At 40.7% G+C, this 24,309-nt stretch overlaps 1 protein-coding gene across 1 annotated transcript in view; it reads right to left on the reverse strand.

Annotated features, from left to right (window-relative positions):
• Window positions 1-24,309, reverse strand: part of pola1 (polymerase (DNA directed), alpha 1) — a 50,163-nt gene that overhangs the window by 13,933 nt on the left and 11,921 nt on the right. Inside the window, exons 27-35 of the mRNA XM_078280480.1 lie at window positions 15,269-15,301; window positions 14,589-14,681; window positions 14,279-14,484; window positions 14,016-14,148; window positions 13,652-13,783; window positions 12,472-12,646; window positions 11,658-11,839; window positions 8,131-8,262; window positions 83-199 (exon numbers count right to left, since the gene is read on the reverse strand). Of these exons, the coding sequence (XP_078136606.1) occupies window positions 83-199; window positions 8,131-8,262; window positions 11,658-11,839; window positions 12,472-12,646; window positions 13,652-13,783; window positions 14,016-14,148; window positions 14,279-14,484; window positions 14,589-14,681; window positions 15,269-15,301 (1,203 nt within the window). The remainder of the gene's footprint in view (window positions 1-82; window positions 200-8,130; window positions 8,263-11,657; window positions 11,840-12,471; window positions 12,647-13,651; window positions 13,784-14,015; window positions 14,149-14,278; window positions 14,485-14,588; window positions 14,682-15,268; window positions 15,302-24,309) is intronic.

Consider the following 24,309-nt stretch of genomic DNA (forward strand, 5'->3'; position numbering starts at 1 on the left):
TGTTTTTTACCCACATTCTTGTGTTCCCGTTTCTTTAACCAAATAAACTGTGTTCAAGTGTAAATTGTGATGTTTGTGTTACCTCGGGTCTGAGAGTTGCCCTGGTGCAGGCAGGGCAGATGGGTCCGTGGCGGGAGAAGGCGATGGGCAAACGTCTGGTTCTGTTCTGGCATGCCTGGTCCTCACACACCAACCAGCCCTATGATACATACATCACACGTATTACTTCCAACAACTGACACTTCCAAACTTTAGTAGAGCTACAACGATCAGTTGATTAATCGATTGAGAGAGATTTCATTTGCAACTATTTTGATAATTGATTAATCATTTCAATTTATATTTTAAGCAAAGAATGCAAACATCAAGATGTGCTGCTTTTATATGATTGTACCGAATACTTTGGAGTTTTGGATTGTTGGTCAGACAAAACAAGACATTTTAAGGTGTTAATGTGGGCTATGGGAAAATCTGATGGCCTTTCCTAGACCTTGAATGAGTTGAAATGCATCCATGGCCAGAAATGTCCGCTCATCAGTTGTTAATGTGGTTTCCACTGAGGTGCTGGCTGCTCTAAAGAATAAATGAAAGGCCGAAGACAATAATATCAAGCAATAAAGTAAAAAATAAAAAGGTTTTAAAATACACTGCTGAATTGAGCCATTTGTTAATTCCCTTTCTATGATTTTAAGAGTATTAATCAAAATCCCTGAAATTCCACTATTGCTGCAGTACTCCTTTGAAATAAGCTTTTCCATGTCCATAGCGATTCCTGATGAAAATAACATTCAGCAGCCTTAAGTACACTACATGAATACTTACTTATAAAATGTGCTTGTGTTGCCATTTATTTTGTTGATAAGAGGTGTTCTTAAAAATCAACAAAAAAAACAAAACAACTTTTGTTGCCTCAAGAAAGACACTTTCAAAACGGTTTCTGGTAATGAGGAAATGTTGCTGAAAATCGTTGCTTATATTTGGCTGCTCTAATTCTGCACAACAGAACTGACAAGAGAAGTAGCTGGAGGAAGAAACAGAGGGGGTGTACAATAAAAACAACTGCAAGAGACATGCAAAGAAAGAACTGAGGTTTACATACAACTTCATATCCCACCCTGCTCTCCCTCTCTTTACATTTGAATGAATCTTCAGCTGCTGCGTGTCGGGGTCCTGCTCTGTGAGTACTCGTCAGACAGGCAGAGCAGTGGACAGGCAAAACGGCAGTAGTTAGGACCTCCTGGGGTGAGGTAGTGACCCTGGGCAGGTGCTGTGGTCTAACCCTCTCAATCTCTTCGTATTCTTCTAGATCCCTCCACCCCCTCTGCTTCTTATGCCCCGTCATTACTAAGGGGGTTTAAATGGGAGGGGTGTTAATGCCCAACTAATGACAGAGCATAAGACCCACCGCCATTGCATTCACCCCCCCACCCACAAAAATCTATCTATCCATCTATCCATCCATCCATCCTTCCATTCACTTAAAATAAACCCCCTCAAAACCACCGCACCTGTCTTTCTATCCACATCCCCCTCACACATACATGCAGTGTCTCTCTCATTGGTTTTTATGTTCGGCTTCTTTGTGTTGTGTAGTCTCCTGATCAGTTTTGAGCAGCAGCTAAAAAAGAAATGGTGACGATGATTGTTCTTCTTACAGCTGATTCTACAGTATAAAACCCTTTCACACTGTGCAGAGGCCTTTAATAACCTGCAATGGCAAGAATTAACCGGAACAAACTGAGGCTGTTGAGTCTTGATTTTACTCCGGAACGTACGCGTACACAGACAGCTGCGGACACCACGGATGCATAGTCGTTCTGTTTATACTATCTGCTTGAAGGACGCGTTCCACACATGCGCAGTAGATCGCCACTTCACTTGTAGCGGAGTGGCTGCGCGGACATGTCTGGACAGCGAATTTGCGTTTCCTAGGATGTCAGACGCAAGTCTTCTGAGAGTAGGGCGGTTCATGCCTTTGCCATCCTAGGAAAACGCAAATTTGCAGGCGGACAAGTATGCGTAGCCACCAAAAAATTGGCGGTACGTGGACGGCCACAAAGAGCCTACGTGTAAACCCTTTTAATGATGACATTACCGTCATGCGGACCCCAGCAGCCCCTCGCAGACAGTATAATTTCGGCTTTGGAAGGGCGAGTTAATTATATCGGTTTCCAACTTGATTATTTAAAACTATAAAAAGACACAAATGCAATCACACAAATGCATTTAGTGTAGCTGCTGAAGCTTACTAGCAGTGCAAATGAAAAAGGATAAAAATAAAAATAAATCACAAGTGTTTCTATAACTTTGAATCACTTTGGGTGCTTAGTAATCTAGAGTGCGGATCGGGCCGCACCACAGAGCAGTAATCGACCCCGACCCGAGCCTAACAGGCATTAAGATATTTATGTCCGAGCCCGACATAGTTAAAATCTCATTTTTTTCTCATACTACTGACACATGTACATTTGTTTGTGTGGAAAGCCCGCTTTTATTAAGCAACTGTAGGAAGGCATTCAGAAATGTCAACAGATGAGCACATCAGCGCACACGGGGCAACAAGCGCACGTTAACACACATAATAAGCCGTTTTAAATTTAAAATGGTCAATGCCTTATCGTGCTGATGTGACCGAGCCCGAACATCATTTCTTAATATCTGTCTGAACCCGGCCGGCCCGTCGGGCTTCCATCCTCTATTGTAATCAACAGAAAATCTTCTTTATATAAATGTATCAAAATGTAAGTATGTTATAAAACAAAACCAATAATTACACAAGTATGTAGTTTTTCTAGGAAATTAACATTCTAGATACAAATGTATTTAACCTCAAATCGCTTGTCACACCTTGATTCTATACAGATGATCTCCTACAAATGTTTGATGTGACTCTTGGCTGCACCAGTGATGATTTACATGTTTCATATTAAGTTTTTTTTGTGCAATCATTTATTTATTTTTTTATCTGTAACCTGCTGTATTTAGACCGGTTTGTAAAGACTTTAATTTCAAAATCAAAGTCTCTTTCCTTATGTGGAAATGAAGGGATAATACTTAGGCACAACATTTACAGCTAATCCAATACAGAGGACAGGTAGTGAGCTCGCACTGTGTCAACAGACTCATAACAAGATGGCCAAAGAAGCAATACCTAATACTGGCGAAGGCTCCTGAGATGGAAAGCACTTTGCAAGACTGGCTTACTGTGTACAGTTGGTATGCCCGTCACATCTTCTAAGAACAAACTGCATGTTTTACTGTAAATGTTTGTTTTTCTCTTTTATGTAACAGGGAATGTAAGACTAGAGTCACACACACACACACACACACACACACACAATCCCTCTAAATGAAAACCAAACATACATTCACACATAAGTCCCAAATCAATTAGAAAGTCCCAGAGTTCACAGCTTTACCCACAAACCCCAGCTGCAGGACTAATTATCTAAACACCTCTGCCGCTCTTGTAAAGAGCTGAGGATCATGGGAAATGAGACTGCTTTGCTGTCTCTGATAAAAGACATATGCAGGACAATGGTTCATGGAGGTGGGAGATAAGGAGTATGAGAGTTTGTCTTTTTTCGTGTGTATTTCTTATGACACAAGCCTTGGCACACACTGCTGTTCCCATGGGACTCGCAAGAGGAATGAACACACGCAAACACACTGCATTCAGTGTGAGCACAAACATATTAATCGTTTCCCATTCACATGCATCCAAATGATTTAATAAGACACACATCAAAGACTCAAGTGCCCAGGACTGGGAGGGCTAAAAAGGAGGAAAAGCTACCCAGAATGCTCTTATGCTCTGCTACTGTGACCCAAAACCCATCCACACAAACGACACACACTCATAAACATAAAAATAAAGTGGGAGGAGCGAGGCAGGGAAATAAAACCTAATTGAGGCATTTCGCCAGAGCGAGGGTGGGGGTGAACAGTCGGATGTGAGAGAATAAAGGCTTATAATTGCATAATTACTGCAGTGGATACCTGACACACTGAATACAGATGTCAAATGAGTTCCACATAATTTAACCAAACAGAGGCAAGACCAGGCCACGACAGGGCCCACCACGAAATATACCCTCTTTGCTTCCTCTTCTTTGTCTGATGGATTTTTTTTCCACACTCTCAGCTCTCCTCAAACATCTCTGCTCTGTTACATTATTACATTTCGGGGTCTGATACTTTAGGATCATCTTTATTGCTTTATTTTTCTCTTAAAGCTGCAGGGAAACATTTGGCAAACAATCTTTTTCAATTATTCTGCAGTCTAGGTGCTGCCGTTTTCGACCCTTGAATGGCTGCTTAGTACTGAAACAATTAGTCCATAATTCAGTTAGTCAATTAGTCTAATTAATTGACAACTGTGATGATGTATTTATATATGAAGTTATTTGTCAGGCAAAACATTCACTCTCCACTCTTGGTCATATAATCTGAAGACATGGGCCTTTTTCACAATTTCTGGCATTTCATTGATTTATAACTGACAGATTAATTGATAATGAAAATTATTAGTTACAGCCTTCGTCTGAACCGTCTATGCTCCCTATAGCTAACGACTATTTACATTAATAATATACGGCGACAATTTTTTTTAATTAACCAATTCATTATTTGGTCCATTTAGGGTCAGATACTGTAATAGCGAATGATAATGATGATACATTTTTGATCAAATAGCTGTGGATAAATGTTATTTTGATGGACTAATTGATTTATCAACTAATCTTTGCAGCTCTGCTGAGGACATCACATTTTGGCTCTGGGAAACGGCAATGGGCATTTTTCAATATCTTCTTACAATTTAGTGAGTAAACAGGTATTGTTAATTGGGTCTATAAAGTGTCCGGAAATAGTTAGGAATGCCCTTTGCAATTTTCCAAAGCCCAAGGTGACGTCTTCAAATTGCTTGCTGTGTGTGACCAACAGTCCAAAAGACAAAAATCTTCGCTTTACTTTTATAGAAGAGTTTAAAAAACCCGCAAATATTCACATTTAAGATAGTAACAACAACAATTTTGTTTGAAAATTTCAATTATTAAAATAGTTGCAGATTAATGTTCAGTTAATGTACTATCTACTTCTGCCTAGTAATTGACTAATCCATTCAGTTCTTTTGTTAATTTAACATACTGGAGTAGCCTCTCTGACATGACTCCTGTAGCAGAGGAATCCACCTGCCACACACACACACACACAAGAGCTCTTAAAGTTTTTTTTGTGCTTCAGCAGTCGGTACTTTCAGCTCGAAAGTGAATAGACCTAAAGTCCACACACACACACACACACACACACACACACACACACACACACAGAATAGAGCTCAAACGGTTCCACTTTGTACCTCCTCCGCTTAATCAAAGCTTCTCTATTCAACAATTTGACCTTTTGTTCAAAACAGGATTATCACCTTCTCTGGTCTTCATTCAACCTCTTTCTCTCCCACCCCCTTTCTTCTCTTGCCCCTCAGCCCGTTTCCAGGGGCGACCGGCATGACGAGGGTAATTGCAATAATTTGTTAAATGCCATGGCAACGGTGGTTAGATGGGAGGGGTTACCAAAAAAAAAAAGAATTGGGTGGCTCAAGAAACAAGCAAATCTCTCATTTTGCCAAAGACAGTGGGACAAGAGGAGCAAAGGATGACAACTGTGTGTGTGTGTGTGTGTGTGTGTGTGTGTGTGTGTGTGTGAAAGAGAGTGAGGAGTGAACAAGTGTTTGCCCATTCTCAGGGTTCTGGTTTATTGATAATGGTGGGGATGTGAGGGTGTGGGGGCAGGAGGTAATTTCACTAATGATTAATGTCTCTTTGGTCCTTGCTTAGGACGCCAACATACAAGCACATATATGCGCACACACACACACACACACACACACACACACACACACACACACACACACACACACACACACACACACACACACAGTGAAAGCTCTGCACCTCTCTGTATCTGGCCAGACAAACAGCTTTATTTGAACTCTCCCTCGGCCTGAAAGGAATCCTTAATTACACAATATTACCCCTCTTCATAGCCCTGCTGTGTGTGCTGTGTCCGCTGCTGTTCAGCCTTCACTAGTGTGTGTGTGTTGCTGTGTGAGGTGTAAGTATTCAGTGGTAGCAGCTGTTTCACACATCGTGACAAAGGGGTTGAGCAGGACTCGCTCCCCACACATTCACCCAACTAATTGATTTCTGTTCAGCACTGTGGGAGAGTTACCCCCACATACACACAAACTTTTACAGACAGTGCATTCCACTCACTCAAGACCAAGGTGTTAGAAGCTACCAGGAGAGGGAGAGGGAGGGAGGGAGGGAGGGAGAGGGAGAGAGGGAGAGAGAGAGAGAGAGAGAGAGAGAGAGAGAGAGAGAGAGAGAACACAGGCATCCAGTGTACTTCACTCTAAGGCTGCCCGTCAAGCACTGAATACAGTGACAACTTGCCCTGTACACTATTTTGCTTCACATCCTGTCTCTACGCAGACTCAAATCACAGAATTTACCAGAATCTATATAATAGTATATAACGATATGGCAAATGTATGCAAAGACAATGTCTAGGGTTTCCTATAGTGTTTCATGTCAGAGGATCTTGCCTGAAACTTCAGCTTACATCATACAGAATTCAACACGAGGTGGCACTTATCAGGATTCAAGTGGCGTACCACCTTGGCTGAATAATTCCATGGAACAAAACCTACAGATTACACTATAACAACATTAAAAGTCTACAGCCATGCTAGCAGCCCTGTCAGGCTGTACTAAGGCACAGCAGTGCTTTGGGCTGAATGCTATTGTCAGCATGCTAACATGCTTACAATGCTAACATGCGGATGTTTAGCGGATAATGCATACTATGGCTACCACCTTTTAGTTCAGAGTGTTAGAATGTTCACATTTGCTAATGCTAGGAATGTCTTGTTTGTTGGCAGCCTGTGTGTCTTATTCCTAAGCATTGCTGACAGTTTCATCAGTTTCAGGGCTACACGTTTAATCCAACATCTACAAAGGAAGTGCGTTCCCATTGTATAGATAGTAAGTAATTAGTGCCATTGTGATGAGTTACTTTTAATAACAATATTGTGTCAAGTCACAAATTCTCACAATTAAGCTAAAAATGATCAACCGGTTCAACAATAAAAAATGCTTAGTAGCAGCATGTAATCATTTCTGACATTTCTATATGCATGCGTATTTATCTTGTATTTGATCATGTGGCTATCACACATTTGCACGTCTAAACTTATTTCTGGCCTCATGTTCTTGTGTAATCTGTAGATCTGAAAATGTGAATAGCTAACAATGTAGAGAGCCAGTGATCCATATTATCACTCATTCCATGCCTTTGAAACGGCAAAATAATTTACCCTGTAAAGCCTATAATCCAACACAGAAAGAGTGCAGAGTAGTCTTGTATTATTGAGACAAATCTGCTTGATCTTTAAAGTCAAATATATTTGATTTGTTGTATTTTTAGTTCTTGCTGACTCTCCAATGACCCAGTTTTCCCAGATTTTAAATTTCACCGTATCATCTTAAAAAACTGTCAGAGTGCATTTTAAACTTGGTATTCAAAGTAAGAATGGCCAATTAAGTGTTTTCATGGATCATGCTCCTTCAAATCTTTCTGGTGTTCCTTTCATTTTGCGAGCATAATGTGCTTTTTGGTTGAAAATGTCAGCGCAGTGCCCTGCTGAGGTTTCCTTTATCTCTCATCCAACATCTTTTGGATGGCATCTGTTATCATTACAGCATCTGGTAAATCCCACATTGTGTTAAATACAGTCCAACCTTTTAGTAAACACTTAGTGGAAGGTCCATTTTCACAGATTTGGACTATTTTATTACAGGCAGTACAGTTTCTCTGAACACACAAGTTTAAAAGAGGGAAAAGACAAGCTGGCCAGCTGTGCTAATCCAACATGTTGCAGCATTAAACACTGAATAAAAACTAAATAAACCCGATTTGTGGCCCTGCAGGTGGCGAAAAATACATGTATGTTTGTGTGCTAGTGTTTTTGAGTATGTATAAAGCAGAGTTTTATTTATAAGAATCCGTATGATTCATCCAAACCTCAATCACGCCTGCGAACTGGCATGCAAACATGGAAATACTCACAGAGTAGTATTTTTTGATATGGCGACGAATGTCAAGTAGCAGTTTGTTGCTGATGTTGACAGCGTCGGCGATGGGGCTGCTCCCACACGGGATGTGACAGCATCGCAATAAACTGGGCTCCAACTTTAATCCCTGAAAAAGAGAAAATGTGAGACAACAGATTAATTCATATACAGATGATATCAGCAGTAGCTAAAAAGCAAAAACTATTCAGTCTTGTTCAAAATACATAAATAAAAGCAGGCAACAGTAATGTTGAATACAATCCATTCTGGTGGCTCACACCAATACTGTAGATGGTTTCTAATGGCTGCTCTCAAACATGGTTAAAAATGCTGATAGATAATAAAGTCCAAACAATGGAAAAAAAATAAATAAATAAAAAAAAATCATCAGGAAAAGAGAAATGACCTCCCTTCTAGGAAACTTGTGAGTAAAATGAGTTGACCACCATGAAACAATTGAGGAGACACTCAGCTGTATTACTTTACAAGTAAGCTACAATTACTACAAAACCAAATTAAGAATCCGGCTCCACGTCCAAAATATACCCTAAATCTGAAACTGAATGGTAATGTAATGTTATGCAATGTTAACTAAGCAGTTAGGTGACATAGCATTGGCCATTACATTTAAACTTCTACAAAAGGACATGTGACAGGCATGAAAGGTGTATGGGCTTAAAGCACCTCTGGGTGCAGTACATTTGAACATTATTGAAGTGTGAAGGAAACAGGTCAACTTGACCTAAACACCACTGAATTGTGCACTTGACAGAAAGGCTTATGGTCAATTCAATGAAAAAAGTAGCCACAGTACATAGCAATAACACAAAATATAACAGCTATATAACAGCTTTAAACACTCGCTCCTTTAAACCTGAGCTTCATTTAACTGTCAAACTGACAGCCACAAAAAAAGGTTTCTGCAGGGAAGTCAAGTATGCATGTGACACCCCCACCCAGCCACATGCAGTGTTTTTGTTTGTTTTTTGTTCATTCCTTTTTAGGGGGAAAACCCACCAGATTTCTGTCAGTTCAAGTAAATCAATTCATTTGACTCACCTAATATGCAACTACACACATTATCCCTCTCCATCTCAGGCTATCCTCCTCTTCTTCATGTTTTTCCCTGCCTCCCTTTCTGCTCTGGATGAAAGTAGCCTCCCTTCTTTCCCTCCTCTCCTACTCTTTTATCTCACTTGTTTCATTCCAAACTTCATTTTGATAACAGGATTCTTCCTCCCAAACGAGCAAGTTGCATCTATAAAAGTTATGCAAGTTAATTTATGGCTGCGCAATTACACGAAAGTATAAAAAAGAAAACCAAAGTAGTTTGGAGCATGCTGACAATAGCATTCAGCCCAGTAAGTGTCTTGTGTTTGTGTGAGACCTGTGAGAAAAATTCTAATAATGCAATCCAAAGGATTGTATCTTTTGACACTTATTACTCCTCTGAGTATTGTCTACAACCCAAACAACTGTCATCTTTACCACCGCATGTCTGCACTTTAAATAGCCATTTACAAACCTGCAAAACAAATTTAAAAACATTTACAACGTCAAGTGTCTACCCTGACCGTTTTCCATCCATGTCTTGGCTTAACGTTCTATAAAACTCAGGGAAATCCCTGCAGCTCTATCAAGCTTGTTCTCCCTCCACACTTGATCTTTTCATCCCCCTCTACCCGCTACCCCCATCAAACAACTTTCCTCCCCTGTCTGTCCTCCATCATCCATCATCGCCTCCTCCTACCATCGCTGGCTCCGTGTCAGTGTGGAGTCAAGGCCCATCTGTCCTCCCCTCTCACTGAGCTGTTAAACCATGTTCACCACCCTAATTAACTTACTGTTATCAGTTTCTCTGTGTGCATACCGGCCTCTGACGCATGCTGGAAAATTAACACCAGTAATCAGACAAATCCTGGTTAGTTTAGTCTACAGTTTATAATTATTCCAGACCTCATTTCAAGATCACATTCTACAGTTAAAACATCAAAAGTATGAAGTAGGTCGTTTTTTTTTTTTTTTTTTTTATGTGCACAAGCATTTGATGAACTTAAACAGAATCTGCTTTTCTTATGTTTTAGGTGCCTCTCAGGAAAACATAGCAATGTATCTGCTGAAGTGTGTAATGAAATCAACCTTTTATGGAGTGTGTGTGTGTGTGTGTGTGTGTGTGTGTGTGTGTGTGTGTGTGTGTGTGTGTATGTGTGTGTGTGTGTATGCGTGTGTGTGTGTGTATGTATATAATACTCCTTTTTAATTTAATGCTTGTTATTTCCGCCAGAAGAGGACAGAAGGTTGTCAGTTTTATTAGGGTCTTTCAGACAAGAAAAAGCTGTGTGCCCTGCTCCTCATTAGAAGCTGATAACATACATACAAACATGCACACGACCTTGGCCTGACAAATGGTAGGAGATATGTGTGCGTGTGTGCGTGTGTGCGTGTGTGTCCGTCCGTAGAGCAGCAGGGGTTAAGGAAAGGCTTTTCAAGTTGTGGAGTCCAAACTATGCCAATGAAAACAGAGTCCGTATTGGAGCCAGGCAGCTGTCTAAAAATACAGACAGAGACACAATATGGAGGATGACTAAAGCATGAATCCTTCACAGGAAGTTTGACTGAAGGCCTATCTGTGTCTCAACTGGTTAATCCATTACACCAGTGAAATACAACACTGGTGACAAAAGCAATCTTATTTTTTCATTTCAGTCTCTCAGTATCTCTGTCTGGTTGTCTGTGTGTGTACTGCAAACAAGAACAAGACTCCACCACTTATTCTTCTGCTGCAGCCTAATGTTTTTTTTTTTTTTTTTTTCCATTGGCACTTTTGGCCAGGCCGAGCCAAACCATTTGCACGATTTGCAAGTTACCATTACTAGTTTTAACGTGCCGAGTGACGCCCGAGATGGACCTTCACAGAATAGGTTCAATACTAGCTGGACCCATCTCCAGCGGGCTGTCGTGCTGTCTCGCCGATTGCGGCCAACCTTTCTCCCCCTCAAATGTTGCAAGACTTAACATATGTCTGTGCAGGAGAACTGAGAGAAAGACATTTTTAAAAGTATCTTTTGTAGCTACTGAATCTCTGAAGTTTAGTTTTTCTTGTGACGTGTGTACTTTCAGATATCGGCCTTAAATTTTACTAAGCTATATTACACGAGCGGTTTACCTAGCTAAAACTAATGCAGTCAAAACAACAAGTCCTGCTATAAATCCTCCTTTTGGCAAGATCAAGCACTGGACCTGGGGCGATCTTACTGATCTTAATGTGCAAGATATGTGCGTTATATATTATTAGTGTGTTGTTTAATATGATCATTTTAACTTGCGTCAAGAGTCTTTGAGTACCCTGAAAAGCGCTCTATAAATAAAAGTCATTATTAATGTAAAACAGCATGATGTTGCAGACATGGGCAGATGATATTATTTAGACCACAAGGCCCCTTGTGTGCTAAAAACACAGCAGCAGATTAATAAGGGACTGTTGTGATAGTTAAATCTGCGTGCATGTAGACTTCTACTCACAGCTCCTTCAAAGACGCTGTCGTAGATGTTGTCAGTGCCACATTGAGGGCAGGTGAAGGTAAACCTCTCGCAGTCTTTGTAGCGCTCTTCATCAGTCAGCTGGACCGGAGCTCCGAGCATGCCATCAGCCTCTTCCTCCCTCTGGTACTGCTGGTGAGCTCGGAACTGACTTGGGTCCAGACCTGGTGTGGACAAAAGATAATTCTGGCTTACACCACAGATAGTTTTTATTCTGTCACATCTCTCTTTTTTACATGAATCTACAATAATTAGAGCAAATGTTTACACACAGATGGGGCAGAGCAGGCAAAATACTTTGGACATTTCCATCCAAACCACTTAATTTTATGACTATTAGACAACAATGAAACATCTATTTTGTACTTTTATGAGGCTGTTGTGATATTAGGTGCGACAGCTTTTCTATGTTTGGCTGCCTCAGCTGTCAACAGACTATAAAACAGGAATTATGACTAATGCTAACACATACATAAAGAGAGATTAGTACTATCACTCAAAGTAAGCTGTGCCCCCCACAAATACATCATGGCCAGTGTTTATTTATAAAATAGTATGGCTGTAAAATGCAAATGAGTCATTTTATCCCTCTAAGAAGTGATATGCAAGTTGAACATTTCACTTTTACTCATTGCTGTATTGTGTTATTTTCTGAAGGCATAAGGAAACCTGAAATTCCTCAAGTCATAATTTAACACCAGAGTGAGGTTGGGCCGCCCAATCTCAATCAAAGTAAAGTCTAAAATCTAAAGTACAGTCTACCAGAACCATCAACTCCATAAAGTCATTAACTCACCCAGCCACGTGGCGATGAGCACAATGTCGATGCCCTCGATGGGGTCACAGATGCGGGACACAACAGGGTGGACCTGCTGGGCAAGGTAGTACTGAGTGTCCAGGCTGAGACCCTCCTGCTTCTGGAGCTGCTCTAGAGCATAAGCTCTCTGACTGGCTGCCAGCGTGGAACCGTCCTAAGGACGAAAGAAATAAAGTGGTGGCGTGTATTTTATACTATAGTGTACACAAAAATCTATCTTTGAAATATTCTTACATTGGTGTGTGTGTGTGTGTGTGTGTGTGTGTGTGTGTGTATATATATATATATACACATACATACATACATATATTAATATATATATATATACATACATACATATACATACATATATTAATATATATATATTAAGAAAGTAAAACAAGAAAAGAAAAAAAAAGGGTACTAAACAACAGTTGGTGACATTAAACGGCTTGTTTATTGCTAAGGCCATGTGGTCAAAATGAAATGATTTAATAATAATGTATAACAACTTATTTCACTAGTAAATTGCTGTTGAACGACAAAAACAACAACCAGATAGGAAAAGGACATTTACAATAACTTCAAATGCACCATGAGGCTGTAGTTTACCAGTTTCATTGAACGCACCATCTGTGTTGTTTCTCCTACGGCAGCTGCAGATTGTTACATACCGGTGTTGAATCCTCTACAGTAAAACACAGTCAAACTTTACACCGTTTAGCGTTAGCTGTCAGCATTTTAACCGTGGTTAATCCAGCTACTAGCTAGCGGTAGGCTAACGTTAGCTGCTGTTGAGTATTGTGTTAACTAGTGTCACATAAAGCGGGGTTTGTGTTTCCTGTATCGTTTCAGAGCAGCAGAGAGATGCGCAGACATATCAGTGGCACCAGATTTTCGTCTGTATGCAAACGTCAATATGGTATGGATTAATCTGCATTAATTTTTTTAACGCGTTATTTTGACAGCCCTTATATATATATATATATATATATATATATATATATATATATATATATATATATATATATATATATATATATATATATATATATATGATGTTCAGTGCATTCCGGGATTTTAATGATTAGGTGTTTAAATGTAAATATAAAACCCTAAAATGACTAGAGGACCAGTTGACCAATATTTAGGTTTGTTTTTTTCTCTTATACACACTAACCTTGCAGATGATATAGGAGACTGTATCTCCAGCTTTGACCCTGCGACCACCCTGGGAGTTGATCCATAGAGCCACATGGACATGAGGGAGGCTCTTCTTATCTGGATAGTCCTGAGGATCTTTAGTCAAAGCCTGGAGGAAAGATCACAACCGTGACTATGAACAGACGGGTAATAGCAAATACAACAGAATAAAACAAAACAAAAACACACAGAGGCAGAGCCTCGCTACAGGTTTCCCCACTTTACACTGTGTACATTGTACATGTGAATTGCTGGTTTTCAAGAGGACACACACAACCCAGCAGGTGAAGGCTTTTCTATATTCAGGTGTGGAAATGATACATCCATAGCTATGTCCTCACCTTGTGTATCTCATACTGGTTGAGTGGTACGGTTCCAGATGCTACTTTCTCTCCCAACTCCACCAGGTGTTTCTGGATGTTCTCCACAATGACATCACGACTCTGGTCAGACAAGATTTGACCAATCACATAGCTGCAAGAACAGGAGCAAAGGAGAGGAACACATTTTATCATGCATAACAAATACTTAAAAAATAATCAATGGATACCTTGCAATGCCTGATATGTAGCTTTTAGCGACACCTCTAGTTTATCTAACGTACTTGCCACATTCCTTGGCCAGGTCACACCAATCTCTGCGCACAATGTCCAAGCCTTTGAGCTCCTGCTTGACACTGTATCGTCCTTCGCCATGGTTCTCCACCACCAAGGCAGCGTATTTCTTCTTCTTCAGCAGTAAAAGCGACTTAAACACACCGTCGATGTCGATCTCCAGCAGTTTGTAGAGCTTGTTTACTTCGGCCTTCACCTGCGATTAGCAAACACACGTGCATTCAGTGAAAATGTTAAATATCGAAACAACTGAAGAAAAGAAATCCAAAACGTATCTACTGCTGGCTGAGACAAACACACCTTGTTGCCAAGTTTGTATACTTCCTCAAGAGCATTGCTGTTGGTGTTGATCATAATGGAGTCAGTGTCTCCGTAGATGACTTCCAGATTCATCTGAATCACACAGAGAAAAATAACAAACAAAAAACATAAGTAAGAGAAGACAATATATTAGCTTAAATTAGGACCGGACAATAAACCAGAAGTACTGAATTAGTGGAATTGCTTTTACTTGCAACACTAAATTTATTTCCATCTCAAATTTAAATCAGAACTTAATATTAATACCTATACACGTACATATACAGTAGTTCATATTTGCTCAATTTACTTATAAAAGGTCTACGGTATTATTATTTTTTACTACTTCTTTACTTTATTTTATTCAAATAGGTCTTTATCTTTTCGCTTATCCCTTAGCCTGTCTCTGTGTTGCTGTAACATGTTAATTTCTCCCCAGGCATCAAAGTCTTACAGGAATTATGAACTTGTCATAATCAGGATATACATATAAGAAGTGATCCAGCATCATAAAAAGGTCTCATGCACTGATGTATTCAAAGAAATAGTAATTGTTACATTTACAGTTATTGAGGTAACTGTGACAATACAATCCTGAAACAGATTTTCAGTCATATGCTGTGGCCTTATTTACATTGTCCTTGACTAGATTTGTATTATTTAGCTTGTTAATAACCCACCTTCTGAACCATGTCTTTTGTGTGCATCAGAATCTGAAGGAGAAAGCAGACACCACAGTATGAATGGGGACTGATACGAAAAACAAAAAGCATTAATACACATTTCAGCACAGTAAACAAACAAATCCCTCAGGAACAAACAATGATTAAATATTAAGTTTCCATGTTATTTATTCTGTGTGTGTGTGTGTGTGTGTGTGTGTGTGTGTGTGTGTGTGTGTGGACATTGGAGCAGAGCAGGTGACTTTCTTTTAAATGGGGGATAATTGGCTAAGAGGGCAATTATGAGAGCGTGCTGTGACAGGCGTCTTTTCAACCCACACACTCTAGCCAGGCAACACACACGCACACCTTAATGACTCCTAATGGCCTTTATCACCCGCAGAGTGAGTGACGGACAAATAAGAGAATACTGTTAACGCAGGTTGTCCTGTGTGTGTGTGTGTGTGTGTGTGTGTGTGTGTGTGTGTGTGTGTGTGTGTGTGTGTGTGTGTGTGTGTGTGTGTGTAAATGGGAGAGATCTAAGCAGCGGAGGGATCCCAACAGGTGGGGGCCCAGAGGAGGGGAGGGCAGGGGCTCCGGGTGGCTAATCTGGGGGGTCGGAGGGACGGAACGCAGTGTGACCTGTCACCAGCAATCTGCTCCTCAATCAACCATGGCCGCATATATACGCACCCCGACTCACACTGTGCTCCGTGTGGGGACAAGGACGTGGCTATTTCAAAATGTGTGAGGAAGGGGCGGGGTCGGACTGCGGCAGGGTGTTCCACTCCCTGAAACCCGAGTGGGACTTAAGCATGCTTTATGGGCTGCGGGTTTGAGTCATTCACAGAACAGCCTCCTCCATTAGGGACTGCAGTCAAGGTCAAGGTCCACACACACACACACACACACACACACACACACAAACACCTACACACACACACACACACACCTGTCTCCTGCTAGTTTAGGAGACGAAGAAAGGGAGGGGAAGAGAAAGATGAAATAAGTCTTAGGACAGGCTCAGTTTGAGTATACAGGTAGATAAGTCTTCAGAGCAAAACTATGATTTTGGAGACAATTTTAATACATCTAAAAGTTATTATGCAATTTTTGTCTTCAGGTTAAAATTTGACTCAGATTATGTTATTTAACATACAAAAAGAAGCTAAAGAAATGATAATTGTTGAGCAATATAAAATAAAAACGTAAGAACTGAGCCAAAACTAGACACATGCGCAATCAGTCCCTTCTTTACATCTTTTTCTCTAAATTTCTGGAAACTAAAATTGAGAAATCATATATAGATAAATAACAAGCTAATTAAATACCAGACAAATCAAGGCACCTCATCATATTGACTGATGCTATTGAAGTGTCCTGAGCACTCCGGCAAAAGTAAATGCAGCGGCGTCCAGCAAAAAAAGTCAACTTTTGCTACAATGCAGCAGCATCCAGTAAGGTGTTGCAATGTGGTAAGTTAAATAAATACAAGAGCACATTCCATATAGAATATAAACAGTATTTTTACAGTTTACCTCATGTTTGAAAAGAAAAGTGATAATGCTGTGACAATTGTCTAGATTTCTAAAATCCTGTCTCACTATTATAAAACTCTGTGCAGTGTTTTGGCGCCCTGAAATTGACAGACCGCAAAACAGACTTTCTGGATGCTATTTCATTGTCACATACCTTAAAACAGCCCCCCACCAAAACAGCCATTTGCATTGTTTTTACGCAGAGCTGTTTTCAGTCTAAACACCTACAAATACAGATACTAAAAGGGAGAGCTCCCTCAGTATAAATGGTATGGCAAAATCTCTTAATGTTGACAAATATCTATCGTGTCATGGTGTATGTGTACGCTGAAAGAGGAGAGACAGAAGAGGAGGCTGGAATGATCAGAGAACAGACGCAAGGAAAGGGCACAGAAGTGATGAATAGAGAGATGTGGGAAAGACAGAGACAGAGCGACAGCAAAGTGAGGCAAGCGAGGTGAGAATGCGTTGATGTAATTGATGTGTGGACCCATTTAGACAGGTTTTCCATATGCTGTCAGTCCCAGCAGAACAGATTGCTTTAAGAAATGATACCGCGTGAAAGACAAGTCGTTTGACCAGGATGCAATGTGTGCAACTGACTGTGTGTGTGTGTGTGTGTTTGTGTGCGCTCATCTTTAAACACATACCAACACACACATACTGTATGGACCAATGCAAAAACATAGCCTCAGGGGGTACAAAGTGTGTGTGTGTGTGTGTGTGTGTGTGTGTGTGTGTGTGTGTGTGTGTGTGTGTGTGTGTGTGTGTGTGTGTGTGTGTGTGGTCCCTCTGATGACTACACTAGTCACCACCGTGCATGGCACTCATACTGGAGCAAACAACTAAAAAAGCTTGACTCGTATTACTTAAGGTTATCCTGACGCTGTGTCCTTCAGTAATACAACCAAGTCTTTCACATCAACCAGATTATGGAAAAGGGATTCACGTAGAGCTACAACAATTAATCGATCTGACAAAAAAATTATCAGCAGCATCCATTTTGATTTATCGTTTTATTTATTTTCTTTTAGCAAAACTACACTGGATCCAGCTTGTCAGATAGTAAACTGAATATCTTTAGAATCTGAAGTGGCAGTCGGATAAAACAAGAATTTGAATTTTGAAAAAGTCAATGTAAGCTCTGGAAACTTATTCCAGACACTTTCCCCTATTTGCTGACATTTAACAAACCAAGTGAATAAACACATTTAAATATATCTTTAAGTTGTGAAGATTTATATTTCTTCAGTCCTGTGAGGGTTGTTAGACTATTTTCCCTAAAATCCAATTTTAATAGTTTGGTATCCACAATGCGTCAAGGTGAATCTCTTCTCTTATTTGCCCCATTTTCGACTCAGTAAATTAATAAGTCTGTTGAAAATCGTCCAATTACTAAATTTCCTTTTTTTTGTCACACCGTAAAACATCACTCAATTGTCTTATGTTCCTGCCTCTTTCACTTCTCGGCTGCTTGGTGTTAATACAGTGTAATTAGACTGGACAGTAATTGAGCAGCTCACTGACAAGTGCCTCGCAATGTGAAGGATCAGGACGGAAGATTTCGTAGAAAAGAGAGAATTTTTTATTTTTTTCCCCACACTTGTAATCCCTATCCCTCGCATTCTTCTTATCATGCCACAATATAGATGAGGACTCTCTTTGGGCTGTGAGAGGTCAAGGAGGCTCAGAGTTCAAATGAGACAGCATGCCTTCCCGGACAATAAACTACTAAACAACAATACACTACTTGGGCATAAGTTTTATTCAGGTTTAATTTGTTAACTAACTATATAAAACACACAGCCAACAATTAGGGCACTTGCACAACTGCGGTTCTCTTCATTTGGTCTGGACAGAAGGAAAGAAATGATACGTTGCTGCCTCTTAGTTCTGGTCTGGTTCATGTTCACTACGACCTTTTACAAACAAACCAAGAGCTGTACATCCTGATATCTACATGGACCGCCGTGGGCAAATAAAATTTTCCTTAAAAGATCACTTCTTTGAAAATCCAGTGGTTGTCTGCTTTGCTTTCTGACCATAAAGAACCACACAAGAGTCTGATTGGAAGCGGAGCGGTTGTTTGGTCTACAGTTTATTTAACACCAACCCAAAACAAACTTTAGTGTTGCTTGAATATACGCATCCTTAGATTCAAAATGTAAGGATGCTTATATTTGTGCATCAGAGTTTGTTTTGGATAAACCTGCAACTTGTAGCACATGGCAGCTTTAAGACAATTCAGACTGTAGCTGCAGCTTTTTCAGACCAACCAGTATTGGACCTGACAGTAGTACACAAGTGTTGTGGATAGTTCTTGTGTTACTAGTAGTAGTGGTAATTCAACACTGACTTGCACAGCTTACAGGTGACATTTTCACTTTGTACTCCCCATTTTTAAAACATAATATACCCAACAATCTGCCTCGAGACTTGAGGACACATACTTTAGGGCATCTGACCCTGCCAATGTTGCTAAAAGATGTAGTTTGGTTAAGTGGTGCTACCATAGTCTGTAACACTCAAAGCTGCCATGAAGGGAACTAGGGAGACAGCTACAGGAGCACGGGTCCATGATAAATGACAAATCTTGTCCAGCTGACTAGTGCAGCCGGATAAACCTAAATCAAAGTTTTTAGAACAGATATTAAGTTAGAAAAAGTGAGACAGATTGGGGCTTTGATATTTTTATATTTAACACCATCTACACTTTAATACCCAGTGCTAATATCTCACTCAAGATCACTAAAATCTGTACATGCCCAGTCTCTGACTTTTCACAGCATGCAATCACTTTTAATGTAGTGCTTTTAACAATGTCTCATGTCTTTACATGCGCACCAGTGTGTCTGCACATGCCTAGCTGTGCAATATTGCACCCTGTCATGCTAATTGATGAGTAGTTCAGCCTTGTTGTAATATCTGGCTTTTCCCCAGCTGTTGCTCAGCTATTTTCTGGTCTTCTCGATTAGGGATTTATGTGTGTCTTGTTGTCATGTCGCTCTCATGTATTCTTTATTTCAGTCCACTTCAACCGCCTCCTCTTCAAGATATCGTTTGTCTTTTGCCAGGCTGTCATTTTAAATAAGAATATGGGTCTTAACTGATCTGCATTGGATGTGCGACAAATGCTTTATAGATTGAAAGGAAGCAATAAAGACAACAGAGATACCCCTCTACACACATATCATCACCCCCCCTCCCCCCTCTCGGTCAGCAGATCAGAGGCAGCATGTTAAACCTCAGTGCGGCAGAGGGCCCTTGTAAAAAGAGCCTGGGGCACCAGTGACGATTGTTTTGAAAAGCACTCAGCTGAAAAGCATTTTGGGATGACAGACGGCCGACTGAAATAGCACCTGTGGAGGAACACACCACTGTCAGAGTTGGGGGGGGGGGGCAGGCATGCGTATGAGTGCATGCACACGCACACACACGCACACACACACACAAAGTCCCCCTCTCTTCTCTCAGTCTCACACACAAAGATGCATACAATATTTGTAGTCTCTCTTAGTGTGAGCTCTCATGTGCACATATAGAAAATTAAAATCTTTCACTGAAATTATTTTATTTATTATTTCAAGAATGCATGAGCGCAAAGACAGACAGACGACACGGACACACGGACACACACACGTCCTGGCAGATGCCATTGCCGTGCTCTCATGTCTACTACTGGAGAGGCAACCTGTTGTAAAGCTGGGTCTGATTTAACACAACCGGCTGAGATCACAAACACTGGTGTTCATCGAAAATAACTCAGACAATGATAAAAATCTTCCTGCTGTCTGGTCAATTACAAATGTGGTACTTCAATCCCCAAAATGGACACATCCTGATCCTGGTGTCCATTCTTCCGAGGCACAGTCAAAGTTGTCACCAATAAATTCTTAAAATGTTGTCAGGCAAATAAATAATGTATGCATAGATAGTCAAAAGGGCTCATTAAAATTGGATATTTGAGATAGCAGGCAATAGATGGTTCAGGAAGATGAGATGACCTTTGTAGTTAAGAATCAGCTTCATTCTTATACAGTCAGGTCTAACATATGAAATACCGATATAGTAATAATATAATGAATATGTTTTTCTAATAACAATGTATCAAATGACAATGTAAATTGATTCTCTTTCACAGCATCATTTTCAGCAGCAGTCTTTTAGAAAAAGCTCTAAAAAAAAACTAAAAAAAACAAGGTGCACTACCTGCTCAACACCAAACTACAAACAGAAAAATGTAGTGACTACCTGGTAAACATAGCGGAGCATTTAGCAGCTAAAGAACACAATATTTTCTTCAGGATTTGCTAGAGACCAAAAACCGAGCTGAAAGAGTGAAAATTAGCCAGGTAGCAAGAAACACAAATGAATGATGGTGTTTCTCTATTGTCTGCTGGATGTGTAAATAACAACTGCTTGCTAACAAGTTCACTTTACATAAAACAAAGGTGATTTTATGTCAATGTTGTGTTCACAACTTGTTTCCGCTGCATCCAAGTGGCCAAAAAAAAAATCTAGATTGCAGGTTTAAATATGTGTTATACCACTTTCTATCTGTCAAGTCAAAGTGGAGTCAATGTAAGCATATTGTTGGTTCAATAACACAAATGCAGTAATGTTCATTAGAGGATCAAGTTCTGATTCAGTTCATAGAACTGAACATATCACCTACTTGCCAAGTCAGCTAAAACCATGTACTAATTATCCTCTCATTCACAACTCTTCTGATAGAGGCACCATATGTCAGATAAATCCGTAATGAATTATAATCCCTGCCATTAGCTCGGTCTCACATGGCATCATTAGTAGGTGCTATTAAAGTCGCAGTTTAGATTGTGAAACCTTGTCGTGGCCACTGTCAGCCCTCACAGACGAGCTAATGTAGCCAAAATAGCAGTGCTGCTCCCATGTGACTATTTGTTAAGTCCACTCCTATCAGGAGTAAAGCCAGCTCTACAGACTACAGGACACACACACCCACACACAAAATTGTATATATGACAGTGATTGAGACCATGAATGAAAGAAATGAGGGCAACAACATTTACTCGCACCTTATCACGACACAACCTGACAGACGCACATCAGACGAGACATGATAGGGTGGTTTAGGTATTCCTGCGTCTAATTCGGGGAAATGATTTGTGATTCCTGAGACAAGAAGAATGATATAGAACTTGATTGAGGGACACCAGGGGCAACAATATTTACTTAGGCTTCATTACAAGCACACGCACCCTCTCTCTCACACACACACACACACACACACACACACACACACACACACACAGAGGTTTAACCTAAACCAAACTTTGACCTCTCCACACCCTCGGCTCCATTACCCAAGCCCGCTTCCATCCCTCACTCTGCATGCCATCCAATAATGTTAACTACGAGCTCCTGTCAGGCTGTTTTTAAACACAAGGACAGAGACTCAATTACAGCAGAACGGCTTTACGGAGTCATCCTCCATCCTGAGACACACACACACCTGCTAATGGCTGTCAGATTTGCTGGCAAAAAGGGTCAAAAGGTCAAACCAATCTGCGTTCCACAACAATCAACGGCTTCAAGCGGCCTCTGTTGTTAACATCACTCGATTAGGAGGACACACACACACACACACACACACACACACATTGTGTTCAGGGACAAGAGAAGGTTTACATGCCTTCTAAACCAAGCATGTCATAAAAGTATCAAAACTAAGAAAAAAAGATTAATTCCGTTTCCTTACTAACATCAACAGAGAAAGATTAACTACATTTGAGGCAAAGCAGCTTTCGTAGTGCCCTTGACTGTTAACAGACACTTCTCTATTTGCTTTGACTAGCAACATTAACACCAGCATAGGAAATTAACACCACCAACGAGCCAAATGCTGTAGAGTTTTTCCTGCAACTGATCTCTGACCGAAAAGAGCATGTGCAGAAAATCCTCCTTTCTCTACGTTTAATTCTCCGTATTTGTAAGATGAGATCGTCAGTTGAAGTCAGGGACACACGAGCCAGTGGTCGAGGGACAATAAAAGTCTTCCTGGTATGACAAATGCATTTATCAGCCTATTATAACCACATGCGTGTAAGTTGTGTGTCATATATCGGTTTCTCTGCACCCAACTGTTCTCTGGCGAACATACAAAAGAACCTAAAATAACGCTGAGGGGTTTAGGGGGACATCAATCTGTGGCTGTGTAATCTAAACCTTCACCTTCCTCTTAATACCCATAACCCGCCCCCTTAATACCCACACATACCAGGACAGAGTAGGGCCACAACAAATGGTCCCCCGACAAAGGGCAGAGTTCGGCTTGTGGCACTTGTGCGCGCACACGCACGGACACATCAACACATACATGCAGACACAGATAGATACAAGACATACTTAAGAAACACACACAAGTTGAGTCGGGAGGGGAGCTAAGTGGGGGCTTTCCCCCTCTGAACTTGGCAAGTCTGATCAGATAAGCCACCGCCAAGGGTCTGTCATCCCCCTCAGAGCCCTCTCATCTGAACCCTCTGTGAGCTGAGAAACCACTGTGGCCCCCGGCCTGACCCGTCCTGCCACAGAGTGGGGTTGGGCCTCAATTTAAAACGAGAGCGAGAGAAAGACGAGAGCTAAGCCAATCAATAAATACACAGAACACATGCACATTCACCCGCACACTCGTCCAAACAGATGAAGGGAACGCCGAGGGGCGGGAGGGTGGATTTACACTGCGGACAGAGCAGTGGTATGTGTACGTGTGACAATTATAAAAATAAAAAGCCTCCTAAACCATGATATGAAAGTAGAGTGCAAATGTGACGATTAAAATGGGGGCCCGGGGTGCAAACGGCCATACCCTCAAATACACTAGAAACTGCCAGCTGGCCTTTCTGGCTTGCTGCAAGCGGAAACTACCAAGAACTGCTTGGTAGAAGAAGAACCAAGAACATATGGTTATTATACTCCATACAAATTCAATAACACTGCTTTAGTTTGTTCAAACTGTTGCCTGAACCAAACTGCTCTCGGCCCCTTTGCCCGAGCCAGCCAGCACACATACATACGTATAGAAGCTGATTACACTTTACTATAACAGCTAATGAAATAATTAGCTTATAAGGTTGGGTAGTAGATCATGAGTATAGACAGAACACATTAAAGTGAAAGAAAATGCAGTTTTAAACAGTAGTGCATAAAAGTAGAGATTGACAAACTGGATCACAAATGTTTGGCGATATCAAAGATTTTGACAGAAGACAGACATATATATACATAAACATAGATTCAGGAGAGTACTAAATTATCCTCAACAACGTTATTTACAGCATCTCGTTTGCAGTGGGACTCCCTGGTTGTGTTGATGTCATGCTCTCCCCAAACACACAACCTGCATATAAATAGATGCGTGCCTCAGATCATGGATACAAGGTAAACAAAACACTAAGATTGTGCACAGTGGAGTCTCTTGCTACCATAGCAAGATGAGGTCCAGGCAATGTACTCAGCATCTGAACTGTGGGTTCAGATCTG

The sequence above is a fragment of the Sander vitreus genome, chromosome 22, assembly GCF_031162955.1.
Source record: "Sander vitreus isolate 19-12246 chromosome 22, sanVit1, whole genome shotgun sequence".
In the NCBI taxonomy this organism is placed as follows: domain Eukaryota; kingdom Metazoa; phylum Chordata; class Actinopteri; order Perciformes; family Percidae; genus Sander; species Sander vitreus.